Source organism: Prorops nasuta, unplaced genomic scaffold (assembly GCF_024137725.1).
Source record: "Prorops nasuta isolate Cenicafe-Biocafe unplaced genomic scaffold, Cenicafe_Pnas_1.2 PNAS00006, whole genome shotgun sequence".
Classification (NCBI taxonomy): Eukaryota; Metazoa; Arthropoda; class Insecta; order Hymenoptera; family Bethylidae; genus Prorops; species Prorops nasuta.
Genome location: NW_027116803.1, coordinates 6,343,515 through 6,365,091, shown reverse-complemented (window position 1 = coordinate 6,365,091; position 21,577 = coordinate 6,343,515). Strand labels below are relative to the sequence as shown.

At 38.0% G+C, this 21,577-nt stretch overlaps 1 protein-coding gene across 5 annotated transcripts in view; it reads right to left on the bottom strand.

Annotated features, from left to right (window-relative positions):
* The window catches only part of LOC136774331 (metabotropic glutamate receptor 7-like), an 87,899-nt gene that overhangs the window by 6,516 nt on the left and 59,806 nt on the right, over nt 1–21,577 (bottom strand). For all 5 annotated transcript variants that reach the window (XM_066728550.1, XM_066728552.1, XM_066728553.1 and 2 more), the window contains 3 exons: nt 7,142–7,296; nt 6,496–6,744; nt 4,402–4,557 (listed from right to left, as the gene is read on the bottom strand). In XM_066728550.1, coding sequence (XP_066584647.1) covers nt 4,402–4,557; nt 6,496–6,744; nt 7,142–7,296 — 560 coding nt within the window. The remainder of the gene's footprint in view (nt 1–4,401; nt 4,558–6,495; nt 6,745–7,141; nt 7,297–21,577) is intronic.

The window sequence follows — 21,577 nt, the reverse complement described above, 5'->3', positions numbered from 1 at the left end:
TCAAGAGTCGATTCCCCCGGGAAAGGGGCATTAAGCCTCCCGGGAAATTCGGCAAATAGTTTCAAAGGAAATCTATCATAGAATCGCTCGACTCTGTCCCACCTAGCTCGACCGTAGCGTACAGAAGGAATGCCAGAAAATTCATTGGAAAAGAACTATCCAACGAGCGCAGATAGAGCATGGACGAAGCAGAAATTCCGCTTTCTTCCAGCAGGAAGACCGGAAATTCTTGCAAAAACTATTAATGAATACGTTGGCGAAGAATGAAATTCATGAAACTTTCATTCGATACTTTTGATTAACTCTCGTTTCATTTCTCAGGAGATCGTTCCTCCAAATACTTCATTTATATATACTACTCGCAATCACGTTCTTTCCTGAGAGAAAAAATCTGCAGGATATCTTTTCTTTCCACGAATGGCCGATTAATAATTCACTTCCGGCAGTTTGAGAAGCACGAAGGGCAAGAAGATGAAATGAAAAAGTCTAAATAAAATATTACGATGGTCCGACGAAAGGTTAATTTAATTTTTCATCTGGACTTTTCATTCGAATGGTATCGCCAATTACTTAAAATTCCTCGTCGATTTGAATAAAATTCACGTCATAGAATTCGCTGCATTTTCGCTCGAGCTCGGTCATTGGTGGAACCCGCGCTTTTCTTTATTCCCGCGTTTTGATTTATACGCTTTATTGTATCAACGGGGAAAAGTGGAAAATGTCGAGATTGGCTCATAAGTTTTTACGCAACAGGAGTCGGGTGTGATGAAGGCAATTGACGTTAAAATAACGGCACGATACTCGATAAAATCTCACAGTCCCAGGAGAGAATCGGCAGTAAAGAGAAGTGGTGAGAATTGCCAAGTAACTGCCGCTGACTTTGCTTAACGACGCTTTCTGCCGCGACTCGTCGTCCTTCGCTTTTATATTTCCTTTTTAAACGGGTGTACAGGAACCTCGGGAAATATTCAGCTATTCGAACTTTCGCAAAATTATATAAGTCAAACACTGGAGAACTCGAAGAAACAAATAAATCTTATTTATTTAAAAAGTTTCAATTGGAATATATAAAATTATAGTACAAGGAATAATTACGCGGAGTCTAAAAAAAACACGATGAGTATTTTCGAGGCACAGGGTGGATTCTTCAAAGGCTGACGTTAGGAGAGAAAGAGGAGCAAGCGTCGAGTGTCGTGTACACGAGCAATGAAAGAAATATAGCTGTATTACTCGGTGGCTTCAGCCAGGAGATCAATTGCTATTAAGTGCACTTGGAGGCAAAGCCAAACCGATTCAGACTTCGCGCAGTACTCAAAGAATCGACAAACAAACAAATATAAGCGTGGCAAAAATATTGGCAGTTTCTGTGGGATTTGTCTCTAGTGATTTTATTATAGTCAAGGTCGTGTAGTGTGTATATAGTAAAAGGAACAACCAGTGTACTGGGTTTGTACGTGTATATGTGTATGTGTGTGTGAAAGGGGGGACCTAATTTCTGTCTGCTTCTCATTCGAGACAAGTTGGCTGACCAAGTGTGTACTCGTTCCACTGGCATTCACGAGAACCCTCATCGACGCCCAATACCCTTAGACCCCTTTGCTTCATCCTGTCATTTTTTATGGCCTTCCCCATTTCGGCTTCTTTTTCTGATACCGAAATCCTTATGGCATTTCCTCTCCGTAACGCCCCTATATTTTTCCTATTACTGCCTTTTTTTTCAAATGACTCGATCCACCCTGGTCCCTACCGTTTGCGGCGAATCTGTTTTATGCCACACCACTTGTTCGCCTTATGTTGCTCCTCTCCTCCACTCTCCTTGATTCTTCATCCCTGCTCTTTTTTTCCTATCTCAAATATACGATTCTCTATTATCAGCACTTTCTCTCCTTTTCTCGTTAATTTTTTTAGCCCCCCCCCCCCCCCCCATACATTTGTAAATATAAGGTTTTCAGGATCCGAGGGATTTAGGGTTATTTTTTACGATACGAGAAAATGGAATGTCTGTCTTTTCGTAGTCCCTTTCTATTTAGGTCGGTTAATCGGCAATCGCTGGCGTTATTATTGTCCCTCGTAAGGGCTACTTAGCGAAATTGGACATTTCCGGAAGTGGATCTTTCGAGGGAGGATTAACGCCAGTCCTGATGGGACGAGTATTGCTAACAACCCAATGATGAAAATTCGTGCAAATGGCAAGAACGATCGCGCTTAAAATTGTTGCCACATCTTGCATTTGCTAATTGTTATCGTTAAATCTCATTGGAGGGATACGATTAGACGTCCGATCACGTTTCTTCGCTAATTTCTGCAGTGGAGAAATGAATTTCCGGGAGAAAAAATTGATCCCTCGGCAGGACACGGTGGAGGGAAGAACAAAAAATTGTGAATGTACACGCGTGGAGCCTGCTCGTATAAATAAATCCTACCCCGGTGGAGCTCGAATTCAATTATAAATTGAATTTAAATTTCGTCATGGAAAACACTGTTGTGGAATAATGGAATTCTTCGTGAATCGAATAACTTATCGAAGAATCTCCATTGGAAGCCAAGGCTTCGATATTTTGATCGCTGTATTTCAACGGTTTGCCCGATCCAAGTCAAGTGTCGACCGTGTCGACCATCGATATAGGAGCGAGAAAAATTCGTCAAACACCACTCGACGATTTTTTATATATTTCCTAAAAAAAAAAAAAAAAAAAAAGAGTACCGGAAGCCTTTCGTGGCGAAGTCTGAAATACTAATGAATTGGCTTTTCTATCGAGTGATTTTTTCCTCTAATGGTAATCAGGGAAAGTTTGGAGAAAATTGGTTATGCATGAAGCGGTTCCGACATTAATCTAAATACTTGCATTCGAATTTCAGTTGCAAAGTTACGATACACTCCAATATGCTAGTACCAATATTGATTAGCTTTCTGCAAATTAGTTCACTGTATAACCTGTTAGATTCATGCATGGGAACGTTGTGAAATCACGTTTAAATTACCGTTACTGATAAGTTAATTCAACTCGGCATCTTTCCACAGTATAGGCAGCGTTACCATGAAAAGTAGTATAATTAAACACATACGTGCATTTATGGATCATGAAAATTTAATAACGATCGGTGTACTGGGAGTTTGAGGGAGTTCTAAAAATTGTAACACAAAGTTGTAACAGAGCGAATAAGAAAAAATGGTGAACATACATTCGTGGTTAAAATCCATCTGTTAATAATGAAACTGAAAGGAAGCTGGCTGCTCGGTGTATTGGCAGGCTCGAATCGTTTAAAGTGGATACATATAGTTGCATCTGCACAATATGCAGTACCATATACATATATATATACACGTATATATATATATATATATATATATATATATATATATATACAAGTTGAGACAGGAAATAGAGCGTTAGAATTCGTGACTTGGAGTCGATGTGTAAATTGTGCTTTCGACAAAGGTGACGACAAAGCAAACCATGAATTACACGTAGAGATTTCTCCCGGCAATTTGAGCGATTCGCATGCTAAGGGATCGAGGCATTCCGCCCATTCGCGATGACCAGCACGCATGAAACTCTGTCATAATCCAATTATCTCGATCACAACCTACAATATCGTCGATAAATTTTACAAAATTACTATTACACGACCAATTAGTAATTATTGCAAATTCTGGTCAACTATATATGCACTCGTTAATGGTAATTAATTCCACACGCTCAATAGGCATTACGAGATAATTGTCGATTTAGCTGGGAATTAAATTAAATTGGCAAATATCGAGTGGGGTGGAGGACCGTCGAGTACCGGTTGCAAGGAAAGTGAATGAAACGTCGCGTTAATTAGCAAAAACCGATCGGGGAAAAATTCTTGCTTCTTGATTGGTTGTTTCTGAGAGCGCGCGATCGCGCGCGCACACACACGAGTGTCTGGTTAAACTGCCAGAGTCCAGCATTGTTTGTTCGAAAGTTAATAAAAATGTCAGAGAGTCAGCTAGGAAAGTCTTTATTGGTAAACGAGTTTGGCGAAATCCGTTGGTCCGCGAGAAGCTGCTGATTGCTAATTGCCGTTTCATGAGAAGCCAGCAGCCTCGTTTGCACTACTTTTCCAACTCATTCCGGTGCAGTTGTACGAGAATAGATACGAAGGTCTGCTACCACCTCGCCAAGGTAATAATCATCCCAGTTTTACCTTCTGGCAATTTTAACTTTTCTCTTTCGCACACAGGCACATATACTATATATATGTACCGTAGGTTCAATCAAAACGACCTGGAGAGGAATCTCATCATCCTGGACAGCTAGGGGGATCCCGATGCGAGAGTGCAAATGTGGATGGGCAGTCGGGTTCGAGAGTAAAAAATTAAAAGGATTTTTTTTTATCAGGATTTTGAGGATCTCGCGATATTGGAGGACTCACCGATAAAACTGACGTTTCTGATTTGTTGGAGCAGTCGCTGGCCTTCCGGAGCCGGCCTCAAGGCTTCGCAGAGGTGGTGCGAGGTCCCAGCTGTCACCACGCATTCGTCCTCGATGACGTTATGCAAGCTGTGCGCCATTGCGTAAACAGCATCCACTGGAAATAATGATATTTTCTTATAAACAAAAGCACCTAGCTTAACCTCTCATAAAACTCATTCATTCCCCTTTACATTTCAGCTCGTCTCGCTTCATTGTTCCCCAGCGTTCTCCAATGATATCGCGAGCCCTTTCTTATAGCCATCATCTATCTATGCTATATATATATATATATATATATATATATATATGTATAGTATATACGGGTGACGTTTTCATTTGGCCAACAATAAAGAGACTCTTGAAGCATTGTTCGAGCTCATTCGGGACTGATCAATGTTGTTCCACGATTGACGTGTTGCGTTAGGACACGAATTATACCGAGGGCCGAGTTCCCGTCCCAGTTTTCCTAATAACATCTGCTTGACAACGGTACACCGAACGTCACTCTCTCACTGTCCATTCTCATTAAAATTTCACCAAACTAATTTTCGCCATTCGATTCGGGCCAACCTTGCAAAAACCAGACTCGTTGATCCATCATATAGCTATATATATATCTGTGCTCCTCGACTGGATATCGCTGTATTTTTCAAAACGCTTGTCTCTTTTTTTCAATTACTCTCAATGGGGTGAAAAAAAAAATGTTTCGCTTGGAAACAGAAGCTTGTTAAAGCGTGAGAGGTAGTGGAAGTTTGGTTGAAAATTTGCCCGAGCGTGACGGGATAAAAGGGGACCGATGGAAGTGGGAAAATGAAAGGGATGGGAATTTGCGGAGGGTGAAATAAAGGAAGGATGAGTCGTAACGGTGCGAGAGAATGACGATTCAGGAGTGAGCCAGGATCTTGATAGTAAGTCGACTTTGATCAAAACGCTCGTAGCTGTTTTTAATCGAGCTTCGCCTCGATACTCTCGACCCTGCACAGTCCCCACTGGTCATTTCCTTTTATGGGGCTTTAATTGTTTCAAGCGTTCATTCGCGTCGGCCTCTTTGTCGATCAACGACATTATCTATACGCGACGGACAAGTTTTACCAGCGGCAAAAGATTAACGCGTTTTTTCAAGCGAGTCTCGATGAAACGAGGCAATTCTGCTGTTTCGAGTCGCTTCGGAAAGACGATTATTCTTTGCGCTGAAGAAGAGAAAATGTTTTTGCTAGGTTCTACGATACATGAATGGTTTTTCGTTAGGAACGAACGATCCCCTATTATTTTCCAGGGAGAGAATAAGACTGGCGACATAAATTCGTTGACACGTGAGAATCGTCCTTTCTCTGTCATTTGATCATCGCTCTCGTACGACTTTCAGGGTCGAGAGATATGGCCACGTGCGATTCGATAATCTCGTCGAATCTCACGTGATAAGGCACGAACGAACCTTCGCCTTAGCCTCGATTGCCCTCGTAAATTTTCCCCTATCATTTCCTCTTTGCCACGAAAATTCCACACACTGTATACTCGTCATTCTCGAATATTATCGGTTAAAACTTTATATTTTTCGCGGTTGATAGTATAATGTACTTTTTATAATAAATTATAAGAAAACATTAATAATTTGTACGAATAGTGCAATGATTTATGGCTATCCCTCAGTTTCTGATTCCAGTGTTCGCTTTTATAATTAATTCATTAGAATTAAATAAACAAAACCTAAATTACCATTACATTTGATCTCTTTTAAATGATTTCAGCAGAAAAAAAATGAAAAAGAAACCCTTATAATTCGTGTTAATAATAAAAGAATAATTTTATATCATCAAGTGCAATAGAATAAATCTTTGAATTCTAAACATCTCGTTTTGACAGTTTATTCAGCAAATTTCCAAAAACACAGCAAAACATCGTTCTTATATATATCACCTCTTCCAAAGGACAAATCGTTCGAGAAACGAAAGAAATATCGAATGACACGTGTGGACGCGTGAAACGCGACAGAATCAAATGTCCAGGCGAACGTTTATCGTTCGATTCTCTCGTCAGGATTTTGATACGTTACCTACGAAGGGTACGAGACCCTCCTGCTCGTAGTCGATGAGTTTCTCGGTGCCTGTGCAACGAGCTGTCCCAGCAGTTACGTTCGTGTTGAAGCTGCACTTGTGATGCTGAGACCAGAACTCTCGAAACCAAATATTCCGACAGTTCACCATCTTCCCTGGTAACGACGGATGTGGTTTGTTGCTCTCCGCTTGACCCTCGCACTCGTTGCCCATTCGTGGCCTCAGGCTCAGATAGTAGTCATCGAACCCTGGCGAAGAAAAATCCACACGATTTTCGATAAACAAAATAAAAAGGAAAGAAGAATCACATTCCTAGGGGGCTTTCCACGGGAAACCTTCCGTGTGGGTAAAAGTATGTTTGCTGGGAAGCGAGTAAATGGTACGATAAAGTAGTTTCGACGTGACCATCGAGGCCGAGAGTGTAAAGAAAAGTGCAAAGTCGACACAATGGAGGCTGCCAGACATTTTGGGATCGATGGAACGACCTCGTCGAGTGAAAATCGCGCTGGAAAAATTCTATGGACGAGAATGGTCCATTGACGATTGGGAGGAAAGCTATTTTCCAGAATTATCCTTCGGGATGGTACGCGACGTTCCTGTGTTTTTGCAAAGTGATGAATTCCATTTTCTATTGGACCGACCTACCTTTCAGTGCTGTCCTGTAAGGTAAAATTGTGATGGCACCTTCCGCGGCGAATTCCTGATCCCTTACAGGATAAACTTTCGCCCCCCAGGAGTCGCTGCCAACCCACAGAAAGTGACCCGTTCGATTCGCTCTCACGGTGGCTTGCAAAAGTTTTCTGAAACGGAAAAATCATTTTTTTCCTCATCCATTGTATATCAAAACCACTCGTTTGTTACTTAATTATTGTCAGGATTTATAAATATTCCGTACTCGCGCTGTAGAGATTAAAGTGCATTGCTAATGATGTTGCAAAGTACTTTTCGCACCGTTATATATTGCATTAACGATGAAATCTGAATTTATCACGGCTTGCTAATTATAATGCGTTGATTATTCAGCGACTGTCATATTTTATTATATATAATGGCATAAAATGGGATGTACGTGTTGGAATAATTCCGGGACTTGGAATGGCACGTGGAGATTTTTGTCATGTTGAATCACGCTTAATGAAATTTACTTGGCAGATTTCATTTGACTCGCGCGCTTTCGGTAGAATTTATTTTATTTTCCTAAACTTTAGAGCCGGACCATCTTAGCAGCGTGAAAACAGCGAGAAAACAATTTAAGAAAGTTACCACATCCTTGCATTTTAAGGAATTGAATCTCGAGGCGAAGAATAAAATAAGTGCACGGCCCTCATCTCGTTAGACACCTTCCGAACCAAGTTTCGACTAGAGCCCTTCTTTCGTTCTCTCGTGTTCTCTCTTTATGTATATGTGTGTGTGTGTGCACAATATTGTGAAAAGGCAAGAGAAACGCGTACACAAGCGCACATCAGACAAAAACTCGTGAGGCTGGTCGATGATTAATTATCGAAGAATATTTTGTGTGAAAAAAGCAATTACATGGCTGTATTATTATATATATATATACACTAGACATCAATCATACTTTCATTAAGGAGCCGGGATAATTTGAACTAGGGATGATTTTGGAGAGTCCCGAGGGTCTTTTAAGAAGTTTTAGGTGGGAAAGGACAAAAGTTGAAGGAGGATAATAAATGTGCTACATTTTCAACGACGCTCTTCTTTCCACGAGATTCTTTCCACTTTCGCGTTCGATAGATCATTTATTTCCTCTGCGAGGAATATCGGAATAAAAAAAATATTCGTCATATTCCTTCGATAAGCCGCAAGGACGAGTCGTGATAAATAAAATTAGCGATGAGAAATAGACCAGCAGACGCTGGCTGCGAATCGATGAATCATGAGAATCGCCTCGTGGTATCTGTCTACGTGCACGATATATGATACTCCAAAGAGATATTCTTTATGCTGCATCTGCCATGAATTTATACCGAGATAATTAAATAAGTCAATAGAGCAGAGAGTGCCTCGATGAGAATTCATCTTAAGACTTAAAATCGATATTTTAATCGAATCGACTCTTATCGATTGTTGTAGCACTTTGCAGCTTTCTATCTTCATACATTATAGCTCTCTCTCTCTCTCTCTCACTCGATTGGAAATCAAGTTTGAATTCCCATTGATTCTCACTTTACACGATATCGTCGTTAGCTTCGGGATTATACCAAAGAAATTCAATTTCAAATATCAGCCTGTAAATTTACGATAACCAAACTTCTCTCGTTACACGAATTTCTTCCCTTCGTTGATTTATCAGCTCCCCCAGTTTCTTAATATTTCTACTCGCTTTTACAGTTTTCGTTATCCTCCTCGGTTGACAAAATTTGTTTGATCCATCCAACGAGTTAGCGAAACGAGTAGAAAGGTAATTTTTAAAAAGTTCATATTGGCGAAAGAAAAACAGGATTAGCGAGAGTTTTCCTCAAACTTAATATTTTCCCACGAGCGAATGAAATGGAAAATATTCGAAATTCCAATCGCTTTGGAATATTGAAGTATTTCAATTAGGAGAGAAAAAAGTAGCGAGTGAATAACTGTGTTGATAAATTTTGAAATTTAATTTCAATGGATTTTAATCGTTCCTTTAATAGATTCTCCCAGGCTACTCGGTTAAAGTGGAAAAAACTTGCTTAATTAAGAATCTCCGAGATTTAGCCGCGAGCTTGCAAGCTTCTTCGTTTTGTCGTTCAATGGGAGGCTCGTTAAATAGTGGCGAGATTAGAAAAAGAGGCGGAGAGGGGAAAAATATGGCCGAGTCGAGCAGCACAGCTTATGAGATTGTTTGGTACAACCAGTAAAAATGCACTTTACATATTTTACAGTGAATTAATCGAACACGGTTATTCGTTGCGAAACGCAACATGGCTTTGCTGGAAGCATGTTCGTCGTTCCAAGTATAAAGTCGCAGGAATGCTTCATTATTACGTTGGCAACGTTACTAACTTGCCGAGCTATAAATGTATAGGTGCATGTGTATACGTTGGAAAATAATATATGTATGAGTATAATTTACTATTTTGGCATATATAGGTGCGGTATGTACGCGTGCATGGTGGCACAATTTAAGGCACGTTACACGAGCGATAAAAATAATTAATTATTGTATATATATATATATATATAGGACATGTAAATTTGCCAGGTCTTTTGTTTCGACGATGTAACGAAGACCGGTTAATGAGGTAAGAAAATTGTTAAAAGCGTATAACAGCCACGAAGCCTTACAAAAGGTTCTCCGTTTAGGAATAGGATATTTGCTGTGGAATATTGCCAGAGGGTGGGTGCGGGGTCGTTGAATCAGAAACGCCCTCACCTCGCTCCTGCAACCGGGAAAATATCGCTCCAACTGGGAAATATCGCTTTACCAGCTGGGACTATTTTATTCGCTCATAGAGAACCGACAAAATATGATTTCCACAGGAGTTGGAGCAGCTATCCGATAATAATAATAGTACTAGTAGCAGAGGTTTTAAATACAGGTAAAATTGACGAAAGATGTGCAGGATAGATTTGGAAAATAGAGCCGCGTGCGGATAATTAATAAAGCCTGCGCGCGAGGTGTGGCTGCATGGAGATTCGAGGGGAAAGTTAGAGATTGCATAGAGAAAGTTTTGTGCGAATTAAACATGATATAATTATAACAAATGTTACTGGGAGACATGCACATGCAGGCGATTTCCAGGCATCGTTTTATCTTGCTGTGTTGCCTCGTGAATTTCCCGTCTCGCAATCTCGTCTTTCAAGCTAAATTGCTGGCTCTTCGTTTAATTACTACTTTTTTTCTCTGCAAACAAAGTCTTATTACCGAGTGGAGCAGCGGCTAAAGAGTCGCAGAGTGTCTCCATTTGTTCGCCCGTATATGCTGGTTGCTGAACTTTTCTCTTTTTCGAATATCCTCTTTGCCGCTGAGAGCCACGACACTGTCCAAAGTTTTCCACGGTTAACGGATCATCCTCGTTAAAGTAAAATTTCCATTAAGCATAATATTGCGAGGATTCGAAAAATCACTCGAGCAAGCAGCGCAGATCGGCGAGTTTGAGCTTGCAGTAAGTTTGCCGGTTAACGCGTTTAAGGATGTAGTATATAGTTTGGCAAATTTAATTTAGTTGGGGAAATACCATTAGAGAGACTTTTAGGCGATACATTAGCAAAGCATAATGAAAATTTGCATAATCCGGTGGCAACAATAACCTTTATTGCAAGATTACCATAATTACCGTTACCGGATCACGATGCACCTACTAAAAAACATCACGTGTTTCTACCATTAATTAGATATCAATTTCAGCGAGGGAGCTTTGGAGCGATGAACGAGCTTTTCAGCAAAATCGAGCCATTCCCATGGTTCATGATTTAAAACCGAGTTTATTACACGCGTATATATATATATATATATATATATATATATATACGGATCGAAGGACTGTAATTGCGTGTATACATAGGGTCGAGGAATTTATATTTGTGGGGAAAAAACAGCAGGTTACTGCAGGCACGTAATAGCGAGTATGATGGCAGTAGTTACAATAAGATTTAATCAGACTAGCCAGTGCGGAGAGAAAATCGAAGAGAGGAAGTCAGAAATTCCGATATCGACAAGCCTGTAGGAAGACTTGGATTAAAATTGAATCGTATATAGCGCAGCTAGGTATACGGAATGGACGCTCCGCGGCAATAGGAAATCAGGTAGAACGAGAGAAGCCAATTATTTCTTTCTTGATATAGCGCCGGAAGGACCGAATCTACCGTAGAAAATAACGTCCAGTTAGTTTTCGTTAAATATCCACTTCAATCATATCCATTCCCTCGAGGAATAACGAAATTTTCCTTTAAGCTTGAAAATTAACTTTCTATCCGATGCTATCCGCTTTATCATATCGAATAACTGGAAAGTACGCTTCTCCTCGGGAAATTTCTATTATCTTCCAATTTTATTATTGCGTTTTGTTGAAATATTTGATTTTATTGAGGCATTCGCGAGAAGAGTTGCGAAACGAGACAAGCGTGAGAAATGGGAGGTATAGTGGTGAATTTCGGAGCTAACTCCTAGCTGGCAAGGATGGAGTTTGCGTTGTGCATAAAGAAGTGGGAATTGTCGGAGACAAAGCGTTTTGTCAAGAGGCTGGTCTTTCAACGTGGGCAATCGGTCAAAATGTCGGCTTAGCCGCTCCAGCCATTCGTCGCCTTGGACAAAGTCCTTCCTCCTGGAAACCATTTGTTCCCTTAACGACAGATGCATCCGTCTAATCAGAGAAAGCTCCACTTTTAATCTCCACACCTCGATCTCTATAACGCGGCAAGTCTTACGTACAAACTGCAACGAGTAACCTGATTTTCAGAATTTACTTAAAATCTATATTATATTTCTAAAGAATATCTGAATTATCTCCAAGTATCGGTGTTTTTTTAATAAACTTGAAAAATCCCTTTTTTTGCTGCTAATGAGTTCCTGCTTTAACAGAAATCCTTCGTCCTCCCTCTTTCTCTCTCCAAATAGGCAACATTTTTGCTCTTTAAAAGCCCATAAATTTACTCTCCAATAAAAAGCAAAGATTATCTTTTTCCTCAAGAGTAAAATATTTTTATTTAATTACACAAAGCTTTAGGATAAAATATCATCTTGAAAATTTATTCTTTGCAACATGAGTTTTATTTACAAATCTCTGCTAATTAATAATTACTTTTCCGCAGGCACGAAAGATTATTGAGTTGATCGTTGCTAGAAAGAGAGGCTTCGGCTGTGATAAATGGAGATTTTATCAGCACAGCGATGAAAAGATCGAGTTTTTCTATAAAGTTGAGCAAAGAATACCGTTCATAAGGGAATATTTTTTTGGTACAGTAGAATGGCAAACGAGAAGAAAGTGGAAGATAGTGGATTGTCCGTGGTTCCCCAGGGATCCCATTTAGCTCGTGTCAAGGTCAGTCCTGACGACGATCCAGGTTTTTCACTATTTTTCTTGACGTTCAAACTCTTCATCATTTTGCCACTGGATCATCCTTACCGATGCTATTCGTCCAAATTCTTTGCACCAGCTCTCTGTCACTCAAATTTAACCATTTTCGCCAAGTCTCTTTCCACTTGGACGAGAATACGTTGCACCAGAAAAAATTGATCAATTTTCTATGTTTTTACCAATGGAAGACTTATAGTCCTGACACAAAGATATAAAAACATGTGTGAACTTTGCTTAAAATTAAAATCTCACCATTACATTATTTATCTTCAAACTAAAAAATATGAGACACAGACATTCGTGTATGAGATTTTTATTTATCGTTAAAATCATTTGTCATTCTCTCTATACGAACGAAAGAGACAGGATCGTTCAGGGTGCTTCAATTAAAATTTGAGTATGACGAGTTATCGAAGTTCGGAGTGGGCATTAAAATGCACAATTGGATGGATACTGATGGAGTTTTTGAAAATTAGAGCTTCCTTTGCACAAGGACGTCATCGGTACATCGAGGAGAGTTCTGGTGAAGAGGGAAAACACGTTTTGTGGATACAGTGTTGTGGGTATTGGAGGGGAGGGGGTTGAAAAAGAGGATGGGAAAACATATCTCGAAAGTTTCGGCCGATTGTTGTTGGCAGTGACTGGACTTACATTCGGGGGACTACTCGAGGACTCGGAAAGTTCGATTCGTTCTTAGTCCCTATCGCAGGTCTGCAGGAATCGATCCTCCAACTCCCGTGCAATTCTCACACGAAACAAACATGTAGACACTTAACCCCGGCTGATCGGAACCTGCTGACCTCGATATTCCGCAATCGATTTGCCAATTCCGTACTCATCTCAACTCGAAAAAGTTATTCCACCATCTGCCCCCAATAACTATATATATAGCACAACTGGTACATCCACAGAGATCGATCGATCACACTCGATCCCTCGATCTCGTCAATAACTAAAATTTCTATTCGATTCGACAAACGAGTTCTTTTTCTATTGTAAGAACTACGATACCAGAGTTTTTTTTTAGGAAAAGTTGAAGCTTAACTATATAACGAGAGACGCGAGGTAGCTTTTCATTTAATATCTCTGTTAATTAGAAAGGTTGGCTAACAGAGGAACGACCAAATTTTGCAAAGTGAAATCGGACGTACTGCATTCAGGTCCAGCAGATCAGAATGTAACATTGCATGAAAAAACATACATATTAAAAGCGATGGTAGTACAGGTAAAAAACATTAGAGACCAAAATATAATTGAAATGCGAATTCTTTAAAAAAAAAAGCTTTGTATAATAGTGAACATTTGAGAGTGGATGTTTTTCGATTACGACTGTATGTAGCTTCATTTGTTACTTTTTTCTGACGTGCGTGTTATTTTCACTGTAATTACGGAGCTGCAATTAAGCAGCTGCATTTTATATTCATCAGCGGATCTAGTTATCTCGTGCTGCGATAAAAAATTCCTCTGATTCTCTATATACATTTAATTATCTTGAAATAAATTGACCTATACATATTTTCGCGATGATCGAGTCTCGTGCTTAAGCGTTTAAATAATAAATTGACTTTTTTAGGGCAATAATTCGTATTAAATGATTGGAAAACTTTTATCTGCTCGAAAAATGATACGTCTTTTATATATTGGTATATTCTGTATATATGATTCATTGGAGAATCGTATTCGTTGGCACAATGATCATTTCCTCTTATATGTATATTCTTCCCTCTTATCGTCAACGTCTTCTCTGGATTAATTTTCAAACACAAAGGAGTCAAAGGATACATAGGATTTGTTTGTCTCGTTTGTTTTGCGCATCGCGTGGAGAAAAATGTATCATTAGTGAATCAGTTTCCGGTAGGAGGATCTGTGTGGCAGCTGTGTTCACGTTGACGCAAATGGACATACGCATTTTCATTGGCGTTATTACCTTTTGCAGCACGACACACTGGCCAGCTTGAAATCTCGTTCCCGAAGAGATTAACGTTTATCGATCGTTGCGCGGGATACGCGCCGCCGCCTGTTCGCCACGCCTTGTTTAATTTGTCACGGATTATCTGGATCGTGGCGAGTCTCACTGTTTTCGCGCTTTATATCTTCCAACCACCAGCATATCGATAAACATTCAACCGAGTGTCGATTAAAACTCTCTGAAAGATAATTATGTGCTTCTTCTCCCATTTCCGACGATCCTTCGTGTCTATTGCGGAGAATCGAGAGTAAAATTTAAGAGATCGAATTGATCATTCGACGAGGGATTTTTCTAGTCGATGATGGGTGGTTGTGTATTTTTTAGATTTCTCAATGACGAGAATACAAGGAGCAATTGTACGAAGAGAGGATTTTAATATAATATTAGAATTAAACAAGTAAATACATATTGTAATTCTTCAACCACTATACAGCATGGGTGTCCCACGAATGATGTCCATGCCAATACCATCGGATAGGGGACAAAAATCTAAGTAAAAAAGTTCTAACAACTTTTTTGCTAGCACCCTTAGTTAAAAAGCTACATGCAATTAAAGATTCTCGATTACAGTAGCCTTTCTTAAAGGGGAAGATTGTTTTGGTCGCGTTAAAAGGCCAAAAATGCTAAGATTCTGTGAATTAGAATACTAAGAAAAACACAAAGCCAAACATCCACTTGAGCCTATGAAATGGTTGAAGGCCAATTGACAGTTTCGAGTGCGAGCGCCATAAAAACAATCAAAACATAAACACACCATCACAATAGTCTCAAGCGGATTTTTGGCTTTGTATTTTTCTTAGTATTTGAATTCACAGAATCTTAGCATTTGTGGTATTATAATGCGACCAAAACAATCTTCCTCTTTAAGAAAGGCTACTGTAATCGAGAATCTTTAATTTCAAATAACTTTTTAACCAAAAGTGCTAGGAAAACAATTTTTAGAACTTTTTTACTTAGAATTTCATATCCTACTAGATGGCATTGACATGGCCATCGTTCATGGGACACCCAGCAATAAATATTCAAGCGAGCGACTATTAACCCCTTTTAACCTTAAACGGCAAGAATTTTATTTTTATTTTGCACTATTAAAGATGATAGAAAACAAACGGATCTTTTTATTAATTATTTTCTTACGATTTTTGAGTGTGGTCTTGCAGAATCTGTCATTATTTATTACCATTCTTAACGTATTTTTTCAATATGATAATTTAAATATTGAAAGACGTAACAATTTTTATAGTATTTTTAAATCAGTTGTAATTCTATTTTGGACAATGGAGTTCTACGTATTGCATTAAAACTTAGGATCAGGTGATATACAGATGTTTACTTTAAAGTCCACAAAGTCAATTAGAAAAATACCAACTGGCGTACCTAATATGCTGATGATTTTGTAAGAAAATGGTAATTTTTCGTTTTTTTCTGATATTTTCAATTATTTCAAGGTTGATACTGGTAAATATTATTCACAAATCGCTATTCCTGTTGTTGGAAACTTTTACTTTCAATTTGAAGGTATGGGGCTAAGTCAAACTTATTTATTTTTAATTTTAACTGTTTGTTTGTGCAGTTTTTGTATATTTGAAATCACCTTCCACCATGCTGGATCCACCCCTTTTAATTTTGCCATTTTCAGTTCAGATTAATAATTAACATATCCAAAAATATGTAAAATTTGAACAAGAATTATTTTCCTTGATAAAATATACAAAAACCGCAAAAAAATAGTTACCATTAAAAACAAAATAGTTTAATTTAGCCTTATGATTTCAAATTGAAAGTAACACTTTCAAACAACAATAGGAATAACGATTTTTGAATAACATTTGCCAGTATCTACCTCGAAATAATTGAAAACTTCGGAAAAAAGCGAAAAATAAAAATTTTCTTACAAAATCGTTGCCATATAGGGTTCGCCATTTTGAATTTTTCTAACTGACCTGGTGGACTGTAAAGTAAACATTTGTATACCACCCGATCACAAGTTTCAGACAGTACAATCACATTTTCCAAAATAATTGACACCTGGTTTAAAAATAATAAAGAAATTTCATGTTGTTTAATATTTAAACGGTAGATTGAATAAATACGTTAAGATAGATAAATAATAATGAGAGATCTTGAAAGAATACACACAAAAACTATAAGATCATATACGAAACAAAGATCAGTTTGTTTTCTATTATTTCCAAATATTAAAAAAAGAAAAGAAAATTTGTGCCGTTCAGGGCCAAAACGGGTTAATTTGAAAGTTCATTAAACTTTCAAATAAAATCAATGAAACATGCAGGCTACGCGAGATTTTGAGACACTATTGCCTTTGACAGCTGCAAACACAAGACACAACACTATATACACAAATACAATAAACGCGTTTTCCACTCATAATATTCACAAGTATTTAAATTATTAAACGAATTTTTATGAATGAAAACGCTTTCGGTTTCACCACACATTACCCTTCGATATTACATTCTTTTATAAAAGAATACTTAATTGATAATGAAAAAAAAGTACGAATTTGCAACATAAACAAGCCACACGCACTAAGCACTGAGCATATTTACGACTTTTTAAGTTATTACACAATATTTTAATTATAAAATTGAGAGAAGTACGTATTGACAGCACAAAAAAAACACGCGTACCAGGTACTGACATTTTTCACGAATTTTTATTTTATTTCATTGTTTTTTGGAATAATTTGGGATTTAGAATGGGGAGAAGCACGTTTTTCGCTGAATTTGTTGAAGAAAAGCGTGTAAAGTGCACCGGTGCGCGCGAAAAGTGTGAAAAAGTGAAAGGGGCCCGGTCGGCCCCGGTCGCCGTTGGAAAATTCGAAAGGCCGTCGCGGCGACCGACCAGTTTTCGGATTTGTGCGAGCAGGTTCTACCCTCTCCCCGCCCTGCCTTTCCGCTTTCCGCCATGTTTCTTTTGGTTCGCCGAATCGGCCGCGTCGCGACCGGCCTTTCGAATTTTCCAACGGCGACCATGGCCGGACCGGGCCCCTTTCACTTTTTCACACTTTTCGCGCGCCCCGGTGCACTTTACACGCTTTTCTTCAACAAATTCAGCGAAAAACGTGCTTCTCCTCATTCTAAATCCCAAATTATTCCAAAAAACAGTGAAATAAAATATAAATTCGTGAAAAATGTCAGTGTCTGGTGCGCGTGCTGAGCTTGTGTTGCGCTTGCCTTGTGTATTCGCGCTTTTCTTAATTGTCATAATTAAATATTCTTTTATAAAATAGTATACTAGTGAAGTGTAGTGTGTGGTGAAAATAAAGCGTTTACGTTCATAAAAATTCGTGTAATAATTGAAATATTAGTGAATGTGGCCTGTCTTGGTAAACGTACGTGCTATTTTCTTGTTGTTGTGTTTGTGAACTGGTAGCGGCCAAGGGCAAAAATATCAAGGATGTCTCATAGCCTATAAGTTTCATTGAATTTATTATAAACTCGAATAAACTATTAAATTATGCTCCCTCCGAAAGTTAATAAAGTGTTTTTTTATACCATTCCCGGTGATTCCTCGTGTCTCTTGCGAAAAATTAAGCATCAAATTCGAGAGATCAAATTTATCCTTGAATAAAGCACTTTTCTAATAAAAAATTAGTCAATGAGAATTTAAAAAATTTTTAAATGACAGAAATCTAAGCAGTAGTCATTAAATAAGGGTTTTAGTTATAATCTTAAAATGAAATGAGTAAACACGCATTGTAAATTTACAAAACAAGTGCTTTTTAAAATTATCAACCATTAGCAAAGCAATAAATATTCAATCGGGTGTCGATTAAAACTCTCTGAAAGTTAATTGCGTGCTGCTTGTCAAATTTACGACTATCCCCGGTGGTTCAATTGTTTTTGCACGACAGCCTTTTTTAATCGAGCATAGGTCGTCGAGAATTCTTTAAATTTTTCAATGACAGGAATGTAATGAACAGTCGTCACACTAGAAGCTTAGTATAATTCTAAACACGTTTTGTAATTTCCCATTGCAAGTGTGCATTCAATTTTCCAACCACCAGTGTAGCAAAAAATATATTCAACTGAGTCTCTTTGAAAGTTAATTAACTGTTTCTTGTTCATTCGCGACGATCCTTCGTGACTCTAGTATATTGCGGAATTGTGACGATTGCAAGGTAGTTTAATTGAGTGTGAAATTTGAGAGATCCTATCGATCATACAACGAGATCCTTTTTTGATCGGGGATGAGTCGTTGAGAATGTTTCAAATTTTTGAGTGACATTGATATAAGGAGAAGCCATTAAATCAAGTGCTTATATGTATAGTTAAGCATAATCCTAATATTAAATGAGAGTTCGCGTATTGTACTTTTCCAATACAAGCGAACTTTAAATTTTCCAATCAGCCAGTGTGTCAATAAATATTTAATCGAACTCTCCGAGAGTTAATTAGGGGTTTCTCGTCCAATTTATATCGAATCCCTCCTATATAACTATTAGAGTTCCGATGATTCAATGCCTATTATGATCACATGAAAGGTTATTTTTTTAATCCATGATTATAATCATCTTGAACTATTAAAATTATTATATTTAACAACAAAAATATAAGTAAGAGCTGTGAAAGGAGAGATTAAATCCTGAAATGGAACTAGTACACGTGTTATAATTCCTCGAGCAAAGCGAATCTCACCTTGGTGAAAGGAAATGAAAGATAAAATTGATTTGAGCTTTTTTGGCACGAATGTGTCGGAAACCGTTTGTGGAAACTGAGCACTCGAAGCTCAGTTGGTAGACGGAGCTTTTAAACGTGAACGAGCTTTTTCTCAAGTTTCTTGCTAATGCATCTGTTTGCCGCCAAACAACATCAACTACCGGAAAACATCGTCATCATGCAGAAAATTAATGGAAATCTTTAATGAAGAAAATCCATTAATTGTAGTGTAATTAATAACCACGTAATAATTTAGGTAAAAAATAATAACGCGATGTGGTTATTGTGTTTTGGAGAATTTTAGGAAGCAAACGTGCTTAAGAAAAATAATAGTAACTGCTTGGATATATGCATACATAATAGAATCTCTTGTTGCAAAAGTAAGGTTGACGGTAAAAGGCCATTTGGTATGTTTTTCGTCCAAGTTTAATAATGTCGAGATTGATGTTAAATTGCAAATTTAATGGAGTGTCAGATTTTCTTGAAATTTAAACAAAAAGTCCATTATTCACCTTAATGTGGCTGTTTCGGAAGGTTTGACGTGAATACGTTGACAGGAACAAAGCGGAATCCTTTTACACACCGATCGTGCGCCATTTTAATCTCTCGATGCAAATACCAACACGGGATTAGCTCTTTAGCAAACTATTCCTCCTACAATCCACCGTTCTACAATGCGCGGACAGCAAAATATTGATTTTACTTCATTCATTTATCTTTCGTTAAACCTAAGATATCTTGCCCCATTTCGACAGATGCAAATGACTGTTGTCTTTTCGTTAATTGAACTATGTCAAATCGTATTACATCAGTATGCACTCTTATACGAAAGCACGTTAAATTTTTAACACGATTTCGAATTTATTAATAGGATAATCTTACACCAAAGTTTAAATGGCAAATAAGGAGAAAGAGGAGAAGCATTAGTTTTACTCTTGACGAGAAAACATCCTGCGTTATACTCTTTCTCACTATTTGTTTCTTATTAATTTCTATCTCGGGCAAGAGGCTCCGTAGAAACGAGCACATCACGTTGCAGAATGAAAAGGCTAGGCCAGACTAAGCACTTTTTCTCTTTGTCTCTCATTTTCTATCTAATCCACCCCTCTACCGGTCCATTTTCTTCTACAACCTACATTAGCTCCAAGTAAGAACAGAAGAAAATCAAGTAAAAGGAAAAAAAAGCGGAACAAAACTATGTATAAAAAACCAACATTGTTTAAGAATCGATAAAAAAAATGCTAACGAAAGAAATAATGCGAATTTATTTATTATACTCGATATAAACATCGCAATAAAATTCGTTTTCTTCAGCGTAGTTGGTTTGAATGCGAATCGATGAAAATCAATAAATATTGAGATGATTGCAATAATAAAAATATATTGAAAAATGATATAAATATTATTCCCATGGGGGTACACGCGAGTATATCATAATAAATAATTTGTGAGCAGAGTTATAAATGATTCAACAGCCGGGTGGTTTTTATAAAAGTATTGTACGTGCTGGAAAAGGCAGTTTATCGGTGCACCTGCTTCATTTTTATCCATAACATCGTAGTTGCTTCTCGGGATGTACTTATTTAGGCCAAAGAAGAAGCTTAGCTAGGTGCATTAGCGTTTCTACCCTCTCGAAAAAGGAGACGGGAGTGCGCAAGGTGGTGGAAGAAAAGGGGATGTGGAAAAGAAACATTAGCGTTAGACATGGGATGCGAGAGGAAAGGAAAGAAAGATGAGTGTTTAGAGCAGAGTAATAATGCAAGCTTTTCCAAAAACTTTTCTTTCTCCACCGTCACTTCGGCTTTTATTAATCTTCGCGAGCCTTTCCACTAAAACAGACGACAAGTTTTATGACTTTCTGATGTTTTGCCTACTTGCTTCCTGCATATATATGTATACTTTATTCTTTCAAACCTCCCTCTTATAGTTAAAACAGAGAATACCAATTGACCTTTCCTCGTCTTCTTACAAGAGTTTACGGATCAACCTCTCCTCGCTCAAAGTTCCACTAGTAACCATAACCCACAATTTTTCGCCAATAACCTGCATGAAAATATTTGCAGTCAAGAAAGCTCGTTCTCTCGAATTTCACATTCATATCGTGTTATGAAGGCTGAGTAAGGTGAAAAATAGGCTTCCGCAGGTGGAAGGTTAATCTTGAAAGGCGTTGGATAATTTCAGGGGAGGAGATAATAGAAGGAATATAAAATATCTGCCTTTCATGCAAATATTTATCCCTGTCCCATTTACCATTCGTTATAGGTGTGTAGACAGATAAGATCATCGAGTTACGTCACTGTTACATCGATTGGATTCGATATCCTAATACGGTATAATTTATCTAGGCACACAAATCACTCTCGAAGATTCGGTAATACGACATTTTTCTCACTTTTTTTTACTTTACTTTAAACGATAA